The sequence below is a fragment of the Mus musculus genome, chromosome 1 (assembly GCF_000001635.26).
Source record: "Mus musculus strain C57BL/6J chromosome 1, GRCm38.p6 C57BL/6J".
NCBI lineage: Eukaryota > Metazoa > Chordata > Mammalia > Rodentia > Muridae > Mus > Mus musculus.
The window spans coordinates 69,893,529-69,912,374 of NC_000067.6; the positions used below are offsets into that span (position 1 = coordinate 69,893,529).

At 38.8% G+C, this 18,846-nt stretch overlaps 1 protein-coding gene across 3 annotated transcripts in view; it reads left to right on the forward strand.

Annotated features, from left to right (window-relative positions):
* Positions 1-18,846, forward strand: part of Spag16 (sperm associated antigen 16) — an 898,261-nt gene that overhangs the window by 66,657 nt on the left and 812,758 nt on the right. For all 3 annotated transcript variants that reach the window (XM_006496194.3, NM_029160.3, NM_001271533.1), the window contains exons 9-10: positions 1,699-1,743; positions 2,944-3,053. In XM_006496194.3, the coding sequence (XP_006496257.1) occupies positions 1,699-1,743; positions 2,944-3,053 (155 nt within the window). The remainder of the gene's footprint in view (positions 1-1,698; positions 1,744-2,943; positions 3,054-18,846) is intronic.

Here is an 18,846-nt window from a genome sequence, read left to right on the forward strand (position 1 = left end):
GAACTCAGAAATCTGCCTGTCTCTGCCTCCTGAGTGCTGGGATTAAAGGCGTGCACCACCAAGCCCAGCCCCATAAAGATATTTCAATGTAAAAATATTAAGCATTTGGGCATACCACTCCTTTGTTGCCTTAGCTCTTCTATTAGCCCTCTTCTGTTGCCCCAATTTTCCTCTTCTGCTGCCATGTCACTTCAATCTATGTTCTCTCTCTCCATTTTTCTCTGCTTCTCTCTCTCTCTCTCTCTCTCTCTCTCTCTCTCTCTGCTTGTCTATCTGTCTTTCTGTCTCTGTTCTCTTTCTTACCCAGAAAACTTAAGGAAGACATGGGATGTTTGTCTTTCTTAGTCTGTCTTATTTAGCTAAATATGATAATTTCCAGTTCCATCCAATGTAATATGAATCTCTGCTACTTTCCTACTCCCCATTTGCTTACTGCTAGATAACTAGGTTGAATCCCACATTTGGTTGTTATAACTAAAGCTGTAGTCAGCATGGATGTGCAGCTATCCATAGTACTGATTTAGATTCCTTTAGATTCCCCTGGGAGAAGGATTGAATCACTTGGTAGTTCTACTTTTTGACTTTTGAAGAAACTTTCACATGGATTAGTATATGGTCTGGAATAATCTACATTCATCAACATTTCCTCTAAAGATAAGTAAGACTTATTTTCCCTATATCCTCATCCATATTTTTTGATTTTTCACCCATATAGCCATTCCCACTAGGAAATGGTGGAATCTCAGTGTAGTTTGGATTTGCAGTTTACTGAAGGCCATGGAGTTCAAGGTTTTTTTTTTTTTTTAATATTTGCTGATCATCTGTATTGAGTCTTTTGAGAACATTTCACTTCATTAATTATTTACTTATTGAATAACTATTTACTTTTTAATAAAACTTTTGAACTCTATATTCTAGGTAGTACATGTCTGATGTCTCCTTTCTGTGTTTTCACTGTGGCTTCCAGCCGCTCATTGTGGACATTGCTGTGCATGACCTTTGTAGCTTTATGCAATTCCATTTGCCAATTATCTAAAAAAAGAGAAAAAAATTAATTATTCTCTCTCTCCCTCTCCCTCCCCCCACTGTGTGTGTGTGTGTGTGTGTGTGTGTGTGTGTGTGTGTATTCTTAGAAGTCAGAAGACAGCTTTGAAGAACCAGATCTTTTCTTCTAAAAATGTAGATTCCAGGGATCAAGCTTTGGTCACCAGGCTAACATGACCAGTGCATTGATCCACTGGGCTATCTTGTCAACTTCCTCTGTCTGTCAGTTCATGTTATAATTCCTGGGCTTTTGGATTCCTTTTAAATGGGTCTTACCTGTGTCCTCAAAGTTTTTTTTCCCTCTAGCAATTTCAGAGCTTCGCATCTTTTAAGGTCTTAGATCCACCCTGAACTGATTTCACTACAGAGAAAAGAGATATTAGAAAGCAATGAAATCATCTACATACTTTGTCTTTTCATGTTTCTCTCAACAATACATCTAGAGTAATAACTCATAGTATTGTCTATTGTGTGTTAGTGAATTTGCCTTTGTTTTAGTTATTTTAAATTAATTGGATATAAATTAATTAAATAAGTCATATGTACCTATATGTATAAATCAATTAGATATAGAACATAAGTCATATGTACCTATATATGTGTGTATAAAGAGATGTGAATACAAAAGTCTTTTCTTCTCACTTCTTTCCTCAGGATCTTATGAGAGTGCTTCTATCACAAGAGAGTCAGGAGACAGAGGTACGTGTGTTGTCATGTGGTTTTACATTCTTTCCTACCTGTTCTTAACATCAAGAGACATAGACAACAAAATTATGCAACCTTTATAACATTTATAATTTCTTTAAAATATTGTCATTTATTATCATGAGTATTCTCACCCCAATTCAGCATTGTTTATAAGCACACAGTCTTATGATACAGCAATTTGATTGTGCTGCGATTAAAGACTGTTTCCATTCATTGTAGCTGGTTCACAATTCCATTTTGTTAACCTTCTAAGGTAATAGCACCCTACATTTTGAGGAACTAAATTTTGAAATCAAACTTAAAGCACTTTAGAATGTTAGTATATTTTGGTTGCAACCATAGTTTTAAAAATTAGTTGGACTGGGCATGATGATGCACAGCTTTATTCCTAGCACTCAGGAAGCAGAGGGAGGTGGAACTCCGAGTTCAAGACTATCCTGGTGTACACAGGAAGTCAATAGGCAAGCTAAACCTACACAGTTAGATCCTCCAGCTCTCTCTCTTTTCCATCATTTTCCTCCCTCCCTTTTTCCCTCCCTTCACCCTCTCCCTTCACCCTCTCCCTCCCCTCCTCTCCCTCTCCCCTCTCTATTTTTCTCTTTGCCTCTCTTTCTCTCACATATATAGACACAGATGCGGATACACACATACACACACACAAACACACACACACACACACACACACAAGTTTCTAGAAAGATAACTCTGGGTAAGAGTATTATACATGTGCTTGGTTACAAACATCTGTAATTCTGCTTCTAGGGTATCCGATGCCTTCCTTGTACTGTGTGAGACATCAGGCATGTATATGATCAACATACATGCAGGCAAAACACTTCCATAATAAAATAAATTTAAGAAAGTAGACTTTAAAATACACATTTAGTGTGTGTATATATGTATGTGCACATGCAGTTGCATGCCAACACAGAAGCATGAAGGGCAGAGGACAGCTTGTTTGAGGGGTCAGTTTACTCCTTTCACTATGTGGGTCCTGAAGGCCAAATTCAGGCCAATAGACTTGGCAGCAAGTTTGAGTGCACGCTAGCCTGTCTCATGAGCCCCATGTAATCATATATTATTCAGACAAATTTTAATACTTTCATAATGCATGCATTAAAAGATTCTTGGTATATACACGTTTGTTATTATCATATCTTTTACAGTAAATAGTATGCTTTTCTCTTGAAGCTGGTCACAGTTGTGAGAAAGAAAACAGTTCAGAGGGCCCAACTCAGAAAAGTCTTCGTGAAGCCAGGGAAGAAGTTGGATATAAATCAAAGTTGAAGAATGAGAAAAAGGTACGATGTTGACTTATGTTCCTCTTAGCTGGTGTGTAACATTGGGATTGTTACAGGACAGCGATTGTACAGCATCAGTCTATTCCCTGAAAGGGGAGTTTAGAGTTTATTTATTCCAAGCTCTTTTACAGGAGAAAATAGAGCTTGGGCAAACAGCACTGGCGTCTTGTTAACTCTGGTCACATACTTACTAGGGGTAAGGACAGCTCCATGAGTCTCAGTGCACTCACCTCAGCTCTGGATCCTACTTACAGTTGCCTCTGTCATAAAGAAAAGGCCTTCTCTTTCTCTGTGGGGTAACATAACTTCCCTAGTCTTCCTTCTAAATGCATAGAAGAGAATTGTGCGCCATTTAAGAATAAGCCACTAATAAAGTAGACCACATGCTACATGCATATGGAGCAGAGGGTGGCCTTGTCAGGCCTCAATTGGAGGAGAGGTCCATCATAGAAGATAGAGTACCATCATAGAAACAGGGGGAGGGGAGATGAGATAGGGGCTTTCCAGGAGGGGGCGAACCAGTAAAGGGGATAACATTTGAAATGTAAATAAAGAAAATACCCAATTAAAAAAAGAATGTATGTGTATATTCAATCCATTTGTTTGTAATCAGGATAGTAATTAAAATCTTATATAAATGCATAGTCAAAGGAATAAAAATGAAAAAGAAAAACACAAAACATATTAAAGGAGTTGAATTAGGTACTTCTGTTGCTGGGATAGAATACCCACGGAGAGCAATGCAAAGGAAGGCTGGGTCGTGCTCATCCTCTTCACGGAGGAGCATTCGTTTCCCCGGGTTACACAGATTCTTTCAGGTCGTATGCTGTGCCTAGTGACAGCTGGTCCCCTGTATACACATATTCTCTTTCAGGTGGTATGCTATGCTTAATGACAGTTGGAAGAATCATTTGTTAACTTCTGTTGTAATGCAAGGCTGGCATGTTATTTGACAGAAAACTTTGAAAATACAGAACATACAAATTATATATCAATGCTTTGTCCATTTCTCCTGGTGATGCAGTGCCAGACTTAAAGAAGCACCTCCGTGGTAAAGAGTTGAGACCTCAAATAAGCTGAACTATGCAAAGTGTACCTGTCCTTTCTTTCCTCTAAGATCACTTACTTTTATTAATATTTAAGTTAGTATATATTTATTATTATACAGCATCAGGGTATGTTTGTTTTATTCACTTTAAATGGCACTTATGGACTATGTTATAGAAAAATACATATTTATAACATTTCATCAAACTGCATATTATTAATATGCATATTCTCATAATTGGTAGTGCTTGTGTTTGTTTTATAGTGCTAATTCTATTTTCTGTAAATTAGTAGGCAAATTCAATAAAACACCATTTAAATCTATTATACGTAAATATGATTTCTTACAAAATTAACTATTTTGAATAAAGCCATGAAGTAGTAAATGGGCCTAGAAATATGTCTTTAAATTCCACCACTCTTTCGTGCCTCATTAGCTCACACTTAGCTGCCCCTCTTCTCACTTGGTTTCATTGTTGCTCTATGCGGACTGCCTGTTTTGTTTTCCTGAAGAACCTCCTAGACTAATTTTCAAAAGATTCTATGGAAAGAAATCATCTCAATATTTACACACCTGAAATAGTCTCATTTTGTCTTGCATTAATACTTAGTTAATAATAGTTTATCAATTTAAATCACTTCCTCATTTGCATCTTGAGGGAACAGCCTTGCTATCTTAGATGCTGCTTCTGTTTGCTTTTGGAGTGATTCTCATTTTTGTGAAAATAACCAATGCTGTATGTGTTGCAATACACTAATGTGCCAATATTTTGAAAAGAATATGTCAGAATATGTCTTTAAATTCCACCACTCTTTCGTGCCTCATTAGCTCACACTTAGCTGCCCCTCTTTGCTCAGAAAATGGCCTTATTTATATGACTTGAGGAACTTTCAGGCTGATTGGCGAAGTCATTCTTCCATATTCGTAGATGAAAACTTATTCTTGGCTTTTTGAGACTAATTAATCAAGTCTGAGATCTCAGGGTACAGAAAGCATCCTCAGATTAGTGACTTAGAATTAGAAAACAGAGTGTCCAGTTTTATGTGACACTAAAGCTGGATAGCGGACTGTGCTCCTCTGTGCTGTTCTGCTTTTCCTTGTAAGGTTGAAGTTGGAAGGGGAAAAGGATTTAAGAGGAATAGAGAAGTCAGGCTTTCACTTGAACAACTTTAAGGTGTCTTAGAGTTCTTTGGACCTGCCAGATACTGAAATCAGGTTACCTCCATCATGAAACCTCCATAGTCATCTACTAACTTCCTGAGAAACTGTGCCGTGTCACAACACTGCCTGATGGCCTGCCTCTCCATGTTCCTCTTAATGTGCAGGGCAGGTCTTCTTTCTTACTTGCATCAGTTTCCATCTCAGGCCATGCTCTTTGCTACAACTCTAGGTCTTATTCCTCCTGACATCACAGTCAAGCTGCCATAGGTAAGAGTGGTATTTGATTTCACTCTTCAGTGAGATCTTCATCTTGTTGTTATAGATTGCAGGTTAGCAATCATTTCACACTGCACTTTCCAAATATGGACAACAAGCATGAGACATCCTGCTTGTTGTCCATCAAGTGCATAGTAGGTCTGACTGTTATTCACATTCCCAAGTCTTAGAGAAATAGCACTCACATGCGAGCTTTGTCTAGAGAGGTTCCTGGCACCCTCTATTTCCATGTTCTCTAATGTCTTAAATCTTTGGTATTTATGAAAAGTTTAAAAGAATCAACTCCTTTTAGTAAATCCTTAAAGTTTTGCAAGTAGCCTGATACCTCTTCTGGAAAGCAAAATATAGTGTTCTTTCAAAAAAGTAACATGGAAACATACTAATGTAACTTGCTAAAATATGTGTTTGGGGAAAACTTTTAATTTAATGTCTCTAGATTTTTTTCTATTCCCATAAAGGGGTAGTTTTCTTTTTAAAAACTGTTAAATTTCATTTTTATTGTTCATTTGTATCCCTTCTTCCCACTTTTAAATCTGGTAAGATGTACAGTTTACCTTCTCAAAACAGTGTTTCATAGACCTCACTGTCTTCCATTCTGATTACCTTCTGGTTCTCTATTGGGGGAATGACTTCATCTATTTTATCATGATCAACCCCCTGACCCTGAATTTGTTTTTATTTTGAAAGCTCTGTTATTTATTTCCTATTAACCATTGACTGTGCTGTCTTAGAAGCCTAGTAATATGTCAAATGATGCAATATTTATTTGGATCTCCTTGTCTTAGAGTTACTATCACAGTGATGAAACACTAAGAACAAAAGAAATTTGGGGAGCAAAGTTGGCTTATGCTTGCACATCACTGTTCATCATTGAGGGAATTCAAGGAGGGAATTCAAACAGAGAAGTAACCTCAAGGCTTGAGCTGATGCAGAATCTATGAAGGGGTGCTTCTTATTGGCTTTCTCCCCATGGCTTGCTCAGCCTGTATGCGATAGAACCCAAGAAAACCAGCTCAAGGGTGGTCCCACCTACTGTGGCTGGGCCTTTCTACATGGATCATTAATTAAGAAAATATACTGCAGGCTTGCCTACAGGCCAATACTATAGAGGCATTTTCTCATTTGAGAGTCCCTTTCCCCAAATAAGTCTAGCTTGTGCCAAGTTAACATAAAACTAGCTATCACACTCCTTAAAGACTATAATTTTGCCTTTAAATGCTGACCTTCTGTTTCATTTCCTTCCTAATCTTTCTTCATCTTTAGTTCTTATTTTGTTTTATTACTTTTTTCTTCAATTTGTGATCTTTTTTTTTTTTGAGAATGTGTATAAATACTTTAGATTAGGTTATTAAGCTGTCCACAGTCCATCATTAAAGATACTTATTTCTGCATCATAATCAAAACTCCTAAAAGGTATGAGTATTGTCCAAGTTGATAGATGTGGACAATGGCTATGAGCTCTATGTCAGTGGGTAAGTGTCTGTCAAGGATAAGAAGGCAGAGCCTACAGCAAAGATGAGCAGGGTGCTACAATATCCCTGGCTACAAAACAGGGCACTTGTGGAAAGCAGAGGTTGAAATGTGTCAGCATATTTACTGATGCTGTTTTTTCTCATACTTCTCTGTACATTCCCATATGGTAAGATGCTGTGTCTTACTAGAGGTTAGAGGAAGACTCCAGCATTGCTAGGTTTTCTCTCTAGGTCCATGCACATCACCCCAGAGAGAGACAGAGAGACAAAGGCAGAGAGAGTGATAGAGAGAGAGACAGACGTTGGGGGGGGGTAGAAAATGTTTGCAGGTAGTTGTTTTATGAATTTATCTGACATTTAGCATTTTCACTCAGATCAAAAGAGAAAGGAAATCGGAATTTCATTCAGGAGATAGAATTAGTTTGTACCTTTTAAACAAAATGCCTTTAAAAGGAAGTCATTACTCTGGTGACAGTAAAGCTAAGTTGTCAGAATTGAGAGAGAGAAACAATCAAGAACCAGATGACATAAAATACTGCTACTGTCTTTGTCTTGGAGGTGCAGTCAGAAAACAAGTGTTACTAGAGTCTGGAAGATGGGGTCATGTGGTAGAGATTGAAGTGTCCCTACCAGACTTGGTAAAACTGCCTAAGTGGACATGTAAGCAAAGAAGACAAATATTTAAATGTGAAATTTGTGATTAAATGTGAAAGAATTTCTGACCAGTAGTGATAGGGGAGAGGTTTTAATTGCTTTTGTTTAATGCATAATTAAAATCACCAAAGCTTCACGGTCCACCTTCAGTGTGGTGAACTGTGATCCCTTTCCATCTTTGAGTACCCAGTAGCTGCTTGTCTCTGATGAGTCAGTGCCTTGGCTCATTGGGGTTCTTTACTGCTGGGTTAGCTTCAACCTGAGTGGTTGTCATTGGTGTTCCTGCTATTTTGAGCTGCTTTAATTTCCCTTTGGCATTCATGTTTTAATATGGGAGTTCAAAGACATGTCTCAGGTTTTCCCTGGGTTTCAGAATTCATCTCTATTATTATGATTTAACAGCAACTCAGTTTATCCCAGTAACTGAGAGCAAAGTAGAAGGAAACAGATGACTCACAGATAGCAAAAATAATATTCAATTTGATGGCATCTTTCCTTTCTGTCATGGTGGGAACATTCATCTCTTTTTACCTATGCATCTTTGTAGATGATGTCACTGTAGGGCTGGGAGGAAATCTCATGGAGTCTAGTGTTGAAAAGAGCAATGAGTAAGTTTAACAAATACTTCTGTTTCTGAGGACCATTGGTTTTCATGATTGTGAGACAAACATTTGAGGCTATTCATGGGTTTTTTTTTTTTTTTTTTGTTGTTGGTTTTTTTGTTTTGTTTTGTTTTTCAAGACAGGCTTCTCTGTATAGCCCTGGCTGCCTGGAACTCACTTTTTAGAACAGGCTGGCCTCGAACTTATTGATCTTAAATAACTGTAATAATCGAACTTTTGGTAAGATACTCTTCGACTCATTGAAAGTTTAGTGCTAATTTCATGGGTGTTAGTTCATAACCATATTTTTCCTCACTATGTATACTTAAGTCAGAAATATGTTTCTGGAATTCCATGAGAAGAAGTAAGTGTACTGGCTAGTTTTGTGTCAACTTGACACAGGTGGAGTTATCACAGAAAAAGGAGCTTCAGTTGAGAAAATGCCTCCATGAGATCCAACTGTAAGGCATTTTCTCAATTAGTGATCAAAGAGAAAAGGCCCCTTGTGGGTGGGACCATCTCTGGGCTGGTAATCTTGGTTCTATAAGAGAGCAGGCTGAGCAAGCCAGGGGAAGCAAGCCAGTAAGGAACATCCTTCCATGGCCTCTGCATCAGCTCCTGCTTCCTGACCTGCTTGAGTTCCAGTCCTGACTTCCTTGGTGATGAACAGCAGTATGGAAGTGTAAGCCAAATAAACCCTTTCCTCCCCGACTTGCTTCTTGGTCATGATGTTTGTGCAGGAATAGAAACTCTGACTAAGACGGTAAGGAACTTTGAAAGTGTGTGGATTCATCTAGCACCATAGACACATAATGAACTTGCAACAGTGGTTGCAATTACAGACAATACCTGATGAAGCTTAGAGTACTTCTATGCCATCTAATCAGGTCCACAATTTTTTTCCTAAAGCCAAACTATCAAGTTAAGTAGGGACATGAAAGGCAACAATATCCTATATTTTTAAACAATATCCTTTATTTTATGGAAGGAAGCCTTGATTTCGACAGTTCCTGCAAACATGTACATGAGTTTTACTTTCTTTTTAGGGATGCCAAGGTCTACAGCTTCCGATGTAACTATTATAGTAAGACTTCATAAATCAAGGAATCATTGGTATATTTTATTAATGAACTGAAATGTATAATTCAAGTATATATAATAAGGATGAATCTCTAGGAAAAATAGCCAAGGAATGTGTGCATAGTCCTACAAAGCTTACTAGTAAACAGAATTCGGTCACAGTATTATCAATCAAAAAGGAGATTAGCTCTTTTTGTGACTGATTCATTGAGGTTGCAAATATTTGCATATATTACCCCCCCCACACACACACACACATGTTGAATGTCCAAAGAGGATATCTAGTATCTTGCTTTACCACTTTAAATTTTATTTACTTGAGCCAGGATTTCTCACTAAACTTGGAGCTCTGATTGTAGCCAATAAGCTATCTAAATCCAGTCCTTCTGTTTCGGTCACTATGGTGTTGGGGTTGCAGGAGCCTGGATGGCCATGCTTGGCCTTTTACATGGATGCTAGGGATCCAAACTCAAGTTCTTATACTTGCTGCACAAGCACTTCACTAATACTGGGATCTTTCTAGCCCCAGGACTAGTAAGTACACTTTTAAACTGACGTTTCCCTGAGACAAAGGAACTTAGTACTTTGTTAAGTGAAGGAAAAATTGTGTGATTATCTTTACCCACGGGAATAGGGGAAAGCATCCATGAAGTTAGTGGTAATAACCTAGTAGGTAGTGTGCTGGTTTGCTCCAGTTAAAGATAACATTGAAGCACCCTCCATGTGGCCCAGATAATGTCTCTCCTCACCTGATAATAAGTGCAGAGGATTTTACTTTAACTTCAATTTCTTTTGTTTTCTGAGACTTTCATAATGCAGTGCAAAATGAACCAAAAGGTCTGTGGGGCTAGATGAGTGGTTTAGTTTTAAGAAGGGTTTTAATGTGCATAGATATATGTAAAATTGACATGGTTGTCATGACTTGTGATTTGTACTCCTGAGCAGATATGAACTGTCAACAGGTTATAGAGAGCTAGCCATTGGTTCATGTATAAGCTATGTTTTCTTAAATTTTCAAGAGGTCCCAAGACTGTGTGTATCCTTAAGGTATAGGCAGTCAGCACTACAGGTCAGGAACCATTGAACTGTTTTCACAAATTGCCTCTTTGCTATATTTATCATGAAATCAAGAGTTTATGATATATCATTAGATGGTTTATTATCCATTCTAAGATAATGCTTAGTAATGCCCTGTGATATTTCCAGACAGTAAAATTTCCTGTAGACTGGTTTTAAATTCACAAGTGAGAATGTCCACCTGAGGAGACCATAAATGCTCAAGTGTCTTATGGGAGAGGCCATACATGTTCACACATCTCAAGCAGATGTACACTGCTCTGCTTCTTCTTTCTGATGGAGGAGAAACAAACACCCTTGCTGATTCATTGGCTCTGCACTGTTTACCCCTGGACATGTTCATCTGCTGTTGCAGCAATATGTCAGACAGAACATCTGTAGTGCAGGCTTCTGTGTTGTTGAATTTTAATAATTTACTATTAGACTTCAGGGTTGCTCTTTTTTTCTCCCCATAGAGAGGAGAAAAAGGAATTTTGTGGAAATATCATGGATACTGCTGTATTTCCATCCTATATTTAATTTCTGCCAGCTCTTGGCAACCTTCCCAGGGTGTTATATTTTTCTTGATCAGGGAAAGAACAGTTTTAGAGGTTACCACTTGACATCCCCCACCACACACACACAAATCCTTATCCCACGGGTCATGAACAAATTGGGTTATTTTGCAGCTGCCAAATATATTCTTTCAATGACATGAATATCTTTCCATCTCTGAACTCTTTCCTTAAGTTGAATCTTTTTATGTGATTTAAATTTTACGTCAATTAAAATTTTAAAAAAATTTAGAACTTTCTTATCCAGATGGATTTAAGCAAAGGGTACACTGGGGAGGATGGATGGGGAGACGATAAATGGATGCTTAAACAGCTTTACAATGAAACTGGAGATATGTATGTATGTATGTATGTATGTATGTATGTATGTATTTATTTATTATTCTTTAATCCCTTTTTACAGTGAAGTTGTTATCCCCCTTCCGTTCTGCCCTCTGACTGTTCCTCATCCCATTCCTCCTCCTCCCCAGCCCTGCCTGTCTCCAAGAGGATGTCCCCAGCCCCTTACCCCAACCCTACCAAATCTCCCCACTTCCTGGGGCCTCAAGTCTCTCAAGGTTTAGGTTCATCTTCTCTCACTGAGGCCAGACTAGGCAGTCCTCTGCTGTATACATGTAGGGGGCCTCATATCAGTTAGTTTATGCTTCCTGGTTGGTGGCTCAGTGTCTGAGAAATCTCGGAGGCCAGGTTGAGACTCCTGGTCCTCCTAAAGGGTCGCCCTCCTCAGCGTCCAGCTTTTCCAGGTGTCCCCAATTTCAGTCCATTGGTTGGATATAAGTATCTGCATCTGACTCTTTCAGTTGCTTGTTGGGCCTCTTGGAGGGCATCCATGTTTATATTTTAAAAGGTCAAATGTCAAAGATTAAAAATAGTCACACCACCTTAATACTTAAATTTTTAAAAAAAATATTTAGGGGAGTAACTAAAATGTACTAGAGTTTTAGATTATTTGTTCAGGAAGAAAGCATATTATTTATAAACAATTATTGAGTGCTTATTATGAGAAGGTAATTCATAATAGATAATCTCATAAGAAGTGCTCAATAATTGTTTATAAAAAGATGGCCTATTATGGATTAACTTCCAGTGTGATGATAAAGACAGAATCTGGGTAATGTTGAACAAATGTCTTCAGTAAGCACTAACTACTGGCAAAGACCCATGTAATTCAGTGACTGTCTAGTCAGTCATTGCACGCTTGCTAGAATGGGACTTTTGTGAGTTCATAGGTGTGTGGAAGTACAGCACAGATGTGTTCTGCAAGTGCAGTGAAGACAGCCCTGGGGTGCTCCTCAGGGATGGACACTCTCAGACTTTGAGGATGACATGTGCAGACCCACCTTGTGGATAAGGATGGGAAGATTCTGATCTCTTCTCCGAAGTGTCCATAGCTGTCAGAACAGTATGACTACCCTGGGAATAGCCAAACAGTTTCCTGAGACAGTGACAAATCCTTTACCTGTGGCAAAACAGGACAGAGCTGTCTGTAGATACTGTTTTTCCTTACACTTTGCCATATGATACCTGGGAACTCACTTTCATCTATGCACATCAACTGATGGTGCTTCTGCAGTTGTAATCCTGCCATCATTGTCGTAATACAAAGCTTGGACTTCCAATTGTGCTGTTAGGTGAGTCAGTAGTGATCCAGGTGCTCTGCTTGCAAAGAAAGGTATCAAGTCCTCTTCTAGATGTCTCCTATTCTGTCACTGAACTGTTTTCATAAGTCTGTAGCATTTAAAAATAGTATTGAAATTACACAAGCCTTTTCCTGGACCTTACTTCAAAAAATTAGTGTATTATATTCATTAGAGTATACAACAAAATATGTAACTAAAGCAGTAATGTAACAATACTCAATAGCTTCAGTCATCAAATTTAACATGTATTTAGCTTGTTAATTGTATTTTATTAACCAGTAGCATGTACAAAAGTAGCCTTTAAAAGACTTAGCGTATACCATGGATATAGACAAGGTAACACTCTAATACGCTGCAGATGCATTCTCATTTTATATGTTTGTTCTAGCTCCTTTGGATATTAAAAGTGAGGTGCAATATCTTCTTAAGAGAACAAAGTGCTATTATTTAAAGGTTTCCTTTAGTTCTTTCGCAATTTTTCCTCTTACAAGTTAGCTATTATATGTCATTTCCTTCAGAGCAGCTTCTACTAGCATTTTCCCAGTATACAAATAGGCAGATGTTGTTCAGCAGTATGAAGGACTTTGAAGACTGATCTGTATTTGAAACTCAAATCTTCCTTTTGTTGCTTGTATAAACATGGATATTAGTTAACTTATATGTATTCATCTCTCTTAACTGTGAGGAATAAGATATTCACCATAAAGTTTTGTCAGTATTTAAAAATAATACACACACACACACACACATACACACACACACACACACACACACACACACATATTCCTCTTCTCTAGCACAGTTCCTTCAACGGAATTTGTACTCAAGTCATACTAACATTTCTGTAGAAAAGGTTATTTACTAGAGTATCATAAATGATACTTTATTTAAAATTGTTTTATTTTTGATATATATATATATTATGTGATATATATATATATATATACACACACATATATATATATACATATATATATATATATACATATATATATATATATATATATATATATATATATAAAATGAAATTTGATCAATCATTATCTATCCTGATTTCTCTTCTTGAGCCTCTCCCAAGTTTCCCCTATCACAACCACCCATGGCTTCATGTCTTTTATTTTTCTTTTGATAGCTCATCAAGTTCAATTAATGCTGCCCATAATTAGATGAATGTGGGCCCATGCACTGGAGCATAGAAACCCTACCCTTGACCACATCTTCAAACCAAACCTAAACAACGTGATTCTTCCTCCTCCAGCAAATATCTACAGCCAGGAGCACCTCTGTATTGTGTGAGACCTGGAGATCATCTGGAGATTCTTAGCCAGGGTTTGGCTGGCTGGATCTTGTCTAAGTCTTGTGCATGCAACCACAGTGCTACGAGGTCACATTGTGCTAGCTCAGGTGTTTCCAGATGTCAGCATTTCACTCTGAGCTCTTACACTCCTGTCCTCAGAACTTTGTCCAGTTGTGCATACCCCTACTAACTGCTGCCTACTGCAGAAATAAGTTTCTCTCGCCAAGGGTGAGAGTAGTCCAGGTCTATGGGCATACACACAATATTTAGAAGGCAGTTTGACAGCATGATCATTTAGCAAATTAATAGCATGCTCTACCATAGGCCCTATGATCTCTAAGCCATGGGCTTGGACCAGGCATACTATACCAGGCATAAAATCTCCACCTGTAAATCAGGCCTCAAATCCAATCAGAAAGTGGTAAGGAACTCTATAATAGTCATGCTACTATTGCACCAGTGGGCACATATTGCCTGACAAGTGGTGGTTGCATCATGAAGTGTTCAACATAGCACTGTGAAAAGTACCTAGCAAGGAGGAAGTTACCTCGTCTGTTTGAGATTTCTTTAGATGCCTCTAAAATATATGGTTTCTTCAGTGTCAGTGTCTTACCTTGGAGTGTTAATGAGAGGCATAGGCAATGACAACAACCCATGCTATTTTTGGAATTCTGGGTCATTCTAGAGGGACAATATCCCATGCCTCTACAATTTTCCTTTAAAAACCCATGTCTTTCAGGAACATTGTCCACCCATGCAATTTGAGTTCTGTTTTTAAAGTTGAATTTGGAGACTATTTTACTGTAGTAATGATGATGATGATGATGATGATGATGATGATGATGATAATAATATTTTATTTTATTTATTTACATCCAAAATGTCCTCCCAGTCCTCCCACATGGACTTCTTCCTTCCCTCTTCTCCTCTGAGAGGATACCCACACCCTGGGACTGCACTTCCATGAGGCATCAAGTCTCTACTGGATTACTGAATCCTCTCCCACTGAGGCCAGACAAGGCAGTCCTCTGCTATATATGTGCTGGGTGCCTGGGACCAGCTCATGTATGCTCTTTGGTTGGTGGCTTAGTCTCTGGAAACTCCCAGGGGTCCAGGTTAGTTGACACTGTTGATGTTCCTATAGAGTTGTCATCCTCTTCAGTTCCTTTTGTCCTTCCCCTAACTCTCTCATAGGGGTCCCAATCTCAATCCAATGGTTGGCTGTAAGTATCTGCATCTGTCTCATTTAGCAGCTGGTAGAGCCTCTCGGAGGTCAGCCATGGTAGGATCCTGTCTGCAAGCATAACATGGCAACAGTAATCGCGGTGGTTTAGGTGCCTGTACATGGAATGGATCCCAAGTTGGGTCGGTCACTGGTCAGCCTTTCCTTCAATCTCTGCTCCATTGTTGTCCCTGCATTTACTTTAAACAGGAACAATTCTGGGTCAATAATTTTGAAAATGGGTGGGTGAGTCTATGGCTAAAATGGGAGCCATGTCTATCTACTGGAGGTGAGCTCTTTAGGATCTAGCTCCCTACTGTTGGGCATTTTGGCTAAGGTCATTCCCATTGGACCCTGATAGCTGCTCACATCCCTGATGTCTGGAACTTTCTAGAGATTCCCACCCCCCCATCCTCCAGTGCTGCATATTTTTATTTATTCACTTGGCCCTCTATGCATCTCTCCTGTATCTCCCCATTCCTGATCCTGCTCCCTTTTCTCATCCCCTCCCCTCTCCCACCTAGGTCCCTCCCTTCCTCTGCCTCCCTTTATTATTTTGTTCCTCTTTCTAAGTGGGATTGAAGTATCCACATTTGGGCCTTCTTTCTTTTTAAGCTTCATCTGGTCTGTGAGTTGTATCGTGGGTATCTGAACTTTTTGGCTAATATGCACTTATCAGTGAGTATACACCATGCATGTCCTTTTGGGTTTGGGGTACCTTACTTGCGATGAATTTTTTTTGTTCCATCTGTTTGCTTGCAAAATTTATGATCTCCTCCATGTTTAATAGGTGAGTAGTATACCATTGTGTAGATGAACTACATTTTCTGTATCCATTCTTCAGTTAAGGGACATCTGGGTTGTTTCTAGCTTCTGGCTATTACAAATAAGGCTGATGTGAGCATAATGGAGCATATGTTCTTGTGAAATGGTGGAACATCTTTTGGGTATATGCCCAGGAGTGGTATTGGTGGGTCTACAGATAGAACTATTTCCATATTCTGAGAAATAGTCAGATTGATTTCCAAAGTGGTTGCACCAATTTGCAAAACCACCAGAAACGAAAAAGTGTTCCTATTTCTCCACATCCTCACCAGCATGTACTATCACTTGAGTTTTTGATCTTAGCCATTCTGATTGGTATAAGGTGGAATCTCATGGTTGTTTTGATTTGAATATACCTGATGAATAGTAATGCTGAACATATCTTTAAGTGCTTCTCTGCCATTAGTGATTCCTCTGTTGAGACTCTGTTTAGCTCTATACCCCATTTTTATTTTCGTTCTTTCAGTTTTTAATATTTGTATTTAATAATTTATTTACTTACTTTATTTTTCTCTTTTTTTTTTATTACGTATTTTCCTCAATTACATTTCCAATGCTTTCCCAAAAGTCTCCTCCCCCCCCCACGCCCCTACCCACCCATTCCCATTTTTTGGCCCTGGCATTCCCCTGTACTGGGGCATATAAAGTTTGCCTGTTCAGTGGGCCTCTCTTTCCAGTGATGGCCGACTAGGCCATCTTTTGATACATATGCAGCTAGAGTCAAGAGCTCCGGGGTACTAGTTAGTTCATAATGTTGCACGTACAGGGTTGCAGATCTCTTTAGCTCCTTGTATACTTTCTCTAGCTCCTCCATTGGGGGCCCTGTGATCCATCCAATAGCTGACTGTGAGCATCCACTTATGTGTTTGCTAGGCCCTGGCCTAGTCTCACAAGAGACAGCTATATCACGGTCCTTGCAACAAACGCTTGCTAGTGTATGCAATGGTGTCATCCTTTGGAGGCTAATTATGGGATGGATCCCTGGATATGGCAGTCTCTTGATGGTCCATCCTTTAGTCTCAGCTCCAAACTTTGTCTCTGTAACTCCTTCCATGGGTGATTGTTTCCAATTCTAAGAAGGGCAAAGTGTCCACACTTTGGTCTTCATTCTTCTTCAGTTTCATGTTTTTTTCCAAATTGTACCTTATATCTCACTATACTAAGTTTCTGGGCTAATATCCACTTATCAGTGAGTACATATTATTTGAATTCTTTTGTGATTGTGTTACCTCACTCAGGATAATGCCCTCCAGGTCCATCCATTTGCCTAGGAATTTCATAAATTCATTCTTTTTAATAGCTGAGTAGTACTCCATTGTGTAAATGTACCACAATTTTTGTATCCATTCCTCTGTTGAGGGGCATCTGGGTTCTTTCCAGCTTCTGGCTATTATAAATAAGGCTGCTATGAACATAGTGGAGCATGTGTCTTTCTTACCGGTTGGGACATCTTCTGGATATATGCCCAGGAGAGGTATTGCGGGATCCTCCGGGAGAACTATGTATAATTTTCTGAGGAACCACAAGACTGATTTCCAGAGTGGTTGTACAAGCTTGCAATCCCACCAGCAATGGAGGAATGTTGCTCTTTCTCCACATCCTCGCCAGCATCTGCTGTCAACTGAATTTTTGATGTTAGCCATTCTGACTGGTGTGAGATGGAATCTCAGGGTTGTTTTGATTTGCATTTCTCTAATGATTAAGGATGTTGAACATTTTTACAGGTGCTTCTCAGCCATTCGGTATTCCTCGGGTGAGAGTTCTTTGTTTAGCTCTGAGCCCCATCTTTTAAGGGGGGGTTGTTTGATTTTCTGGAGTCTATCCTCTTGAGTTCTTTATATATATTGGATATTAGTCCCCTATCTGATTCAAGATAGGTAAAGATCCTTTCCCAATCTGTTGGTGGTCTTTTTGTCTTATTGACGGTGTCTTTTGCCTTGCAGAAGCTTTGCAGTTTCATAAGGTCCCATTTGTCAATCTTCGATCTTAAAGCACAAGCCATTGCTGTTCTATTCAGGAATTTTTTCCCTATGCCCATATCTTCGAGACTTTTCCCCACTTTCTCCTCTATAAGTTTCAGTGTCTCTGGTTTTATGTGGAGTTCCTTGATCCACTTAGATTTGACCCTAGTACAAGGAGATAGGAATGAATCGATTTGCATTCTTCTACATGATAACAACCAGTTGTGCCAGCACCATTTGTTGAAAATGCTGTCTTTCTTCCACTGGATGGTTTTAGCTCCCTTGTCCAAGATCAAGTGACCATAGGTGTGTGGGTTCATTTCTGGGTCTTCAATTCTATTCCATTGGTCTACTTGTTTGTCACTATACCAGTACCATGCAGTTTTTATCACAATTGCTCTGTAGTAAAGCTTTAGGTCAGGCATGGTGATTCCACCAGAGGTACCTTTGTCCTTGAGAAGAATTTTTGCTATCTTAGGTTTTTTGTTATTCCAGATAAATTTGCAGATTGCTCTTTCTAATTCCTTGAAGAATTGAGTTGGAATTTTGATGGGGATTGCATTGAATCTGGAGATTGCTTTTGGCAAGATAGCCATTTTTTCAATGTTGCTCCTGCCAATCTATGAGCATGGGAGATCTTTCCATCTTCTGAGATCTTCTTTTATTTCTTTCTTCAGAGACTTGAAGTGTTTATCATACAGATCTTTCACTTCCTTAGTTAGTGTCGCCAAGATATTTTATATTATTTGTGACTATTGAGAATGGTGTTGTTTCCCTAATTTCTTTCTCAGCCTGTTTATTCTTTGTGTAGAGAAAGGCCATTGACTTGTTTGAGTTAATTTTATATCCAGCTACTTCACCGAAGCTGTTTATCAGGTTTAGGAGTTCTCTGGTGGCATTTTTAGGGTCACTTATATATACTAT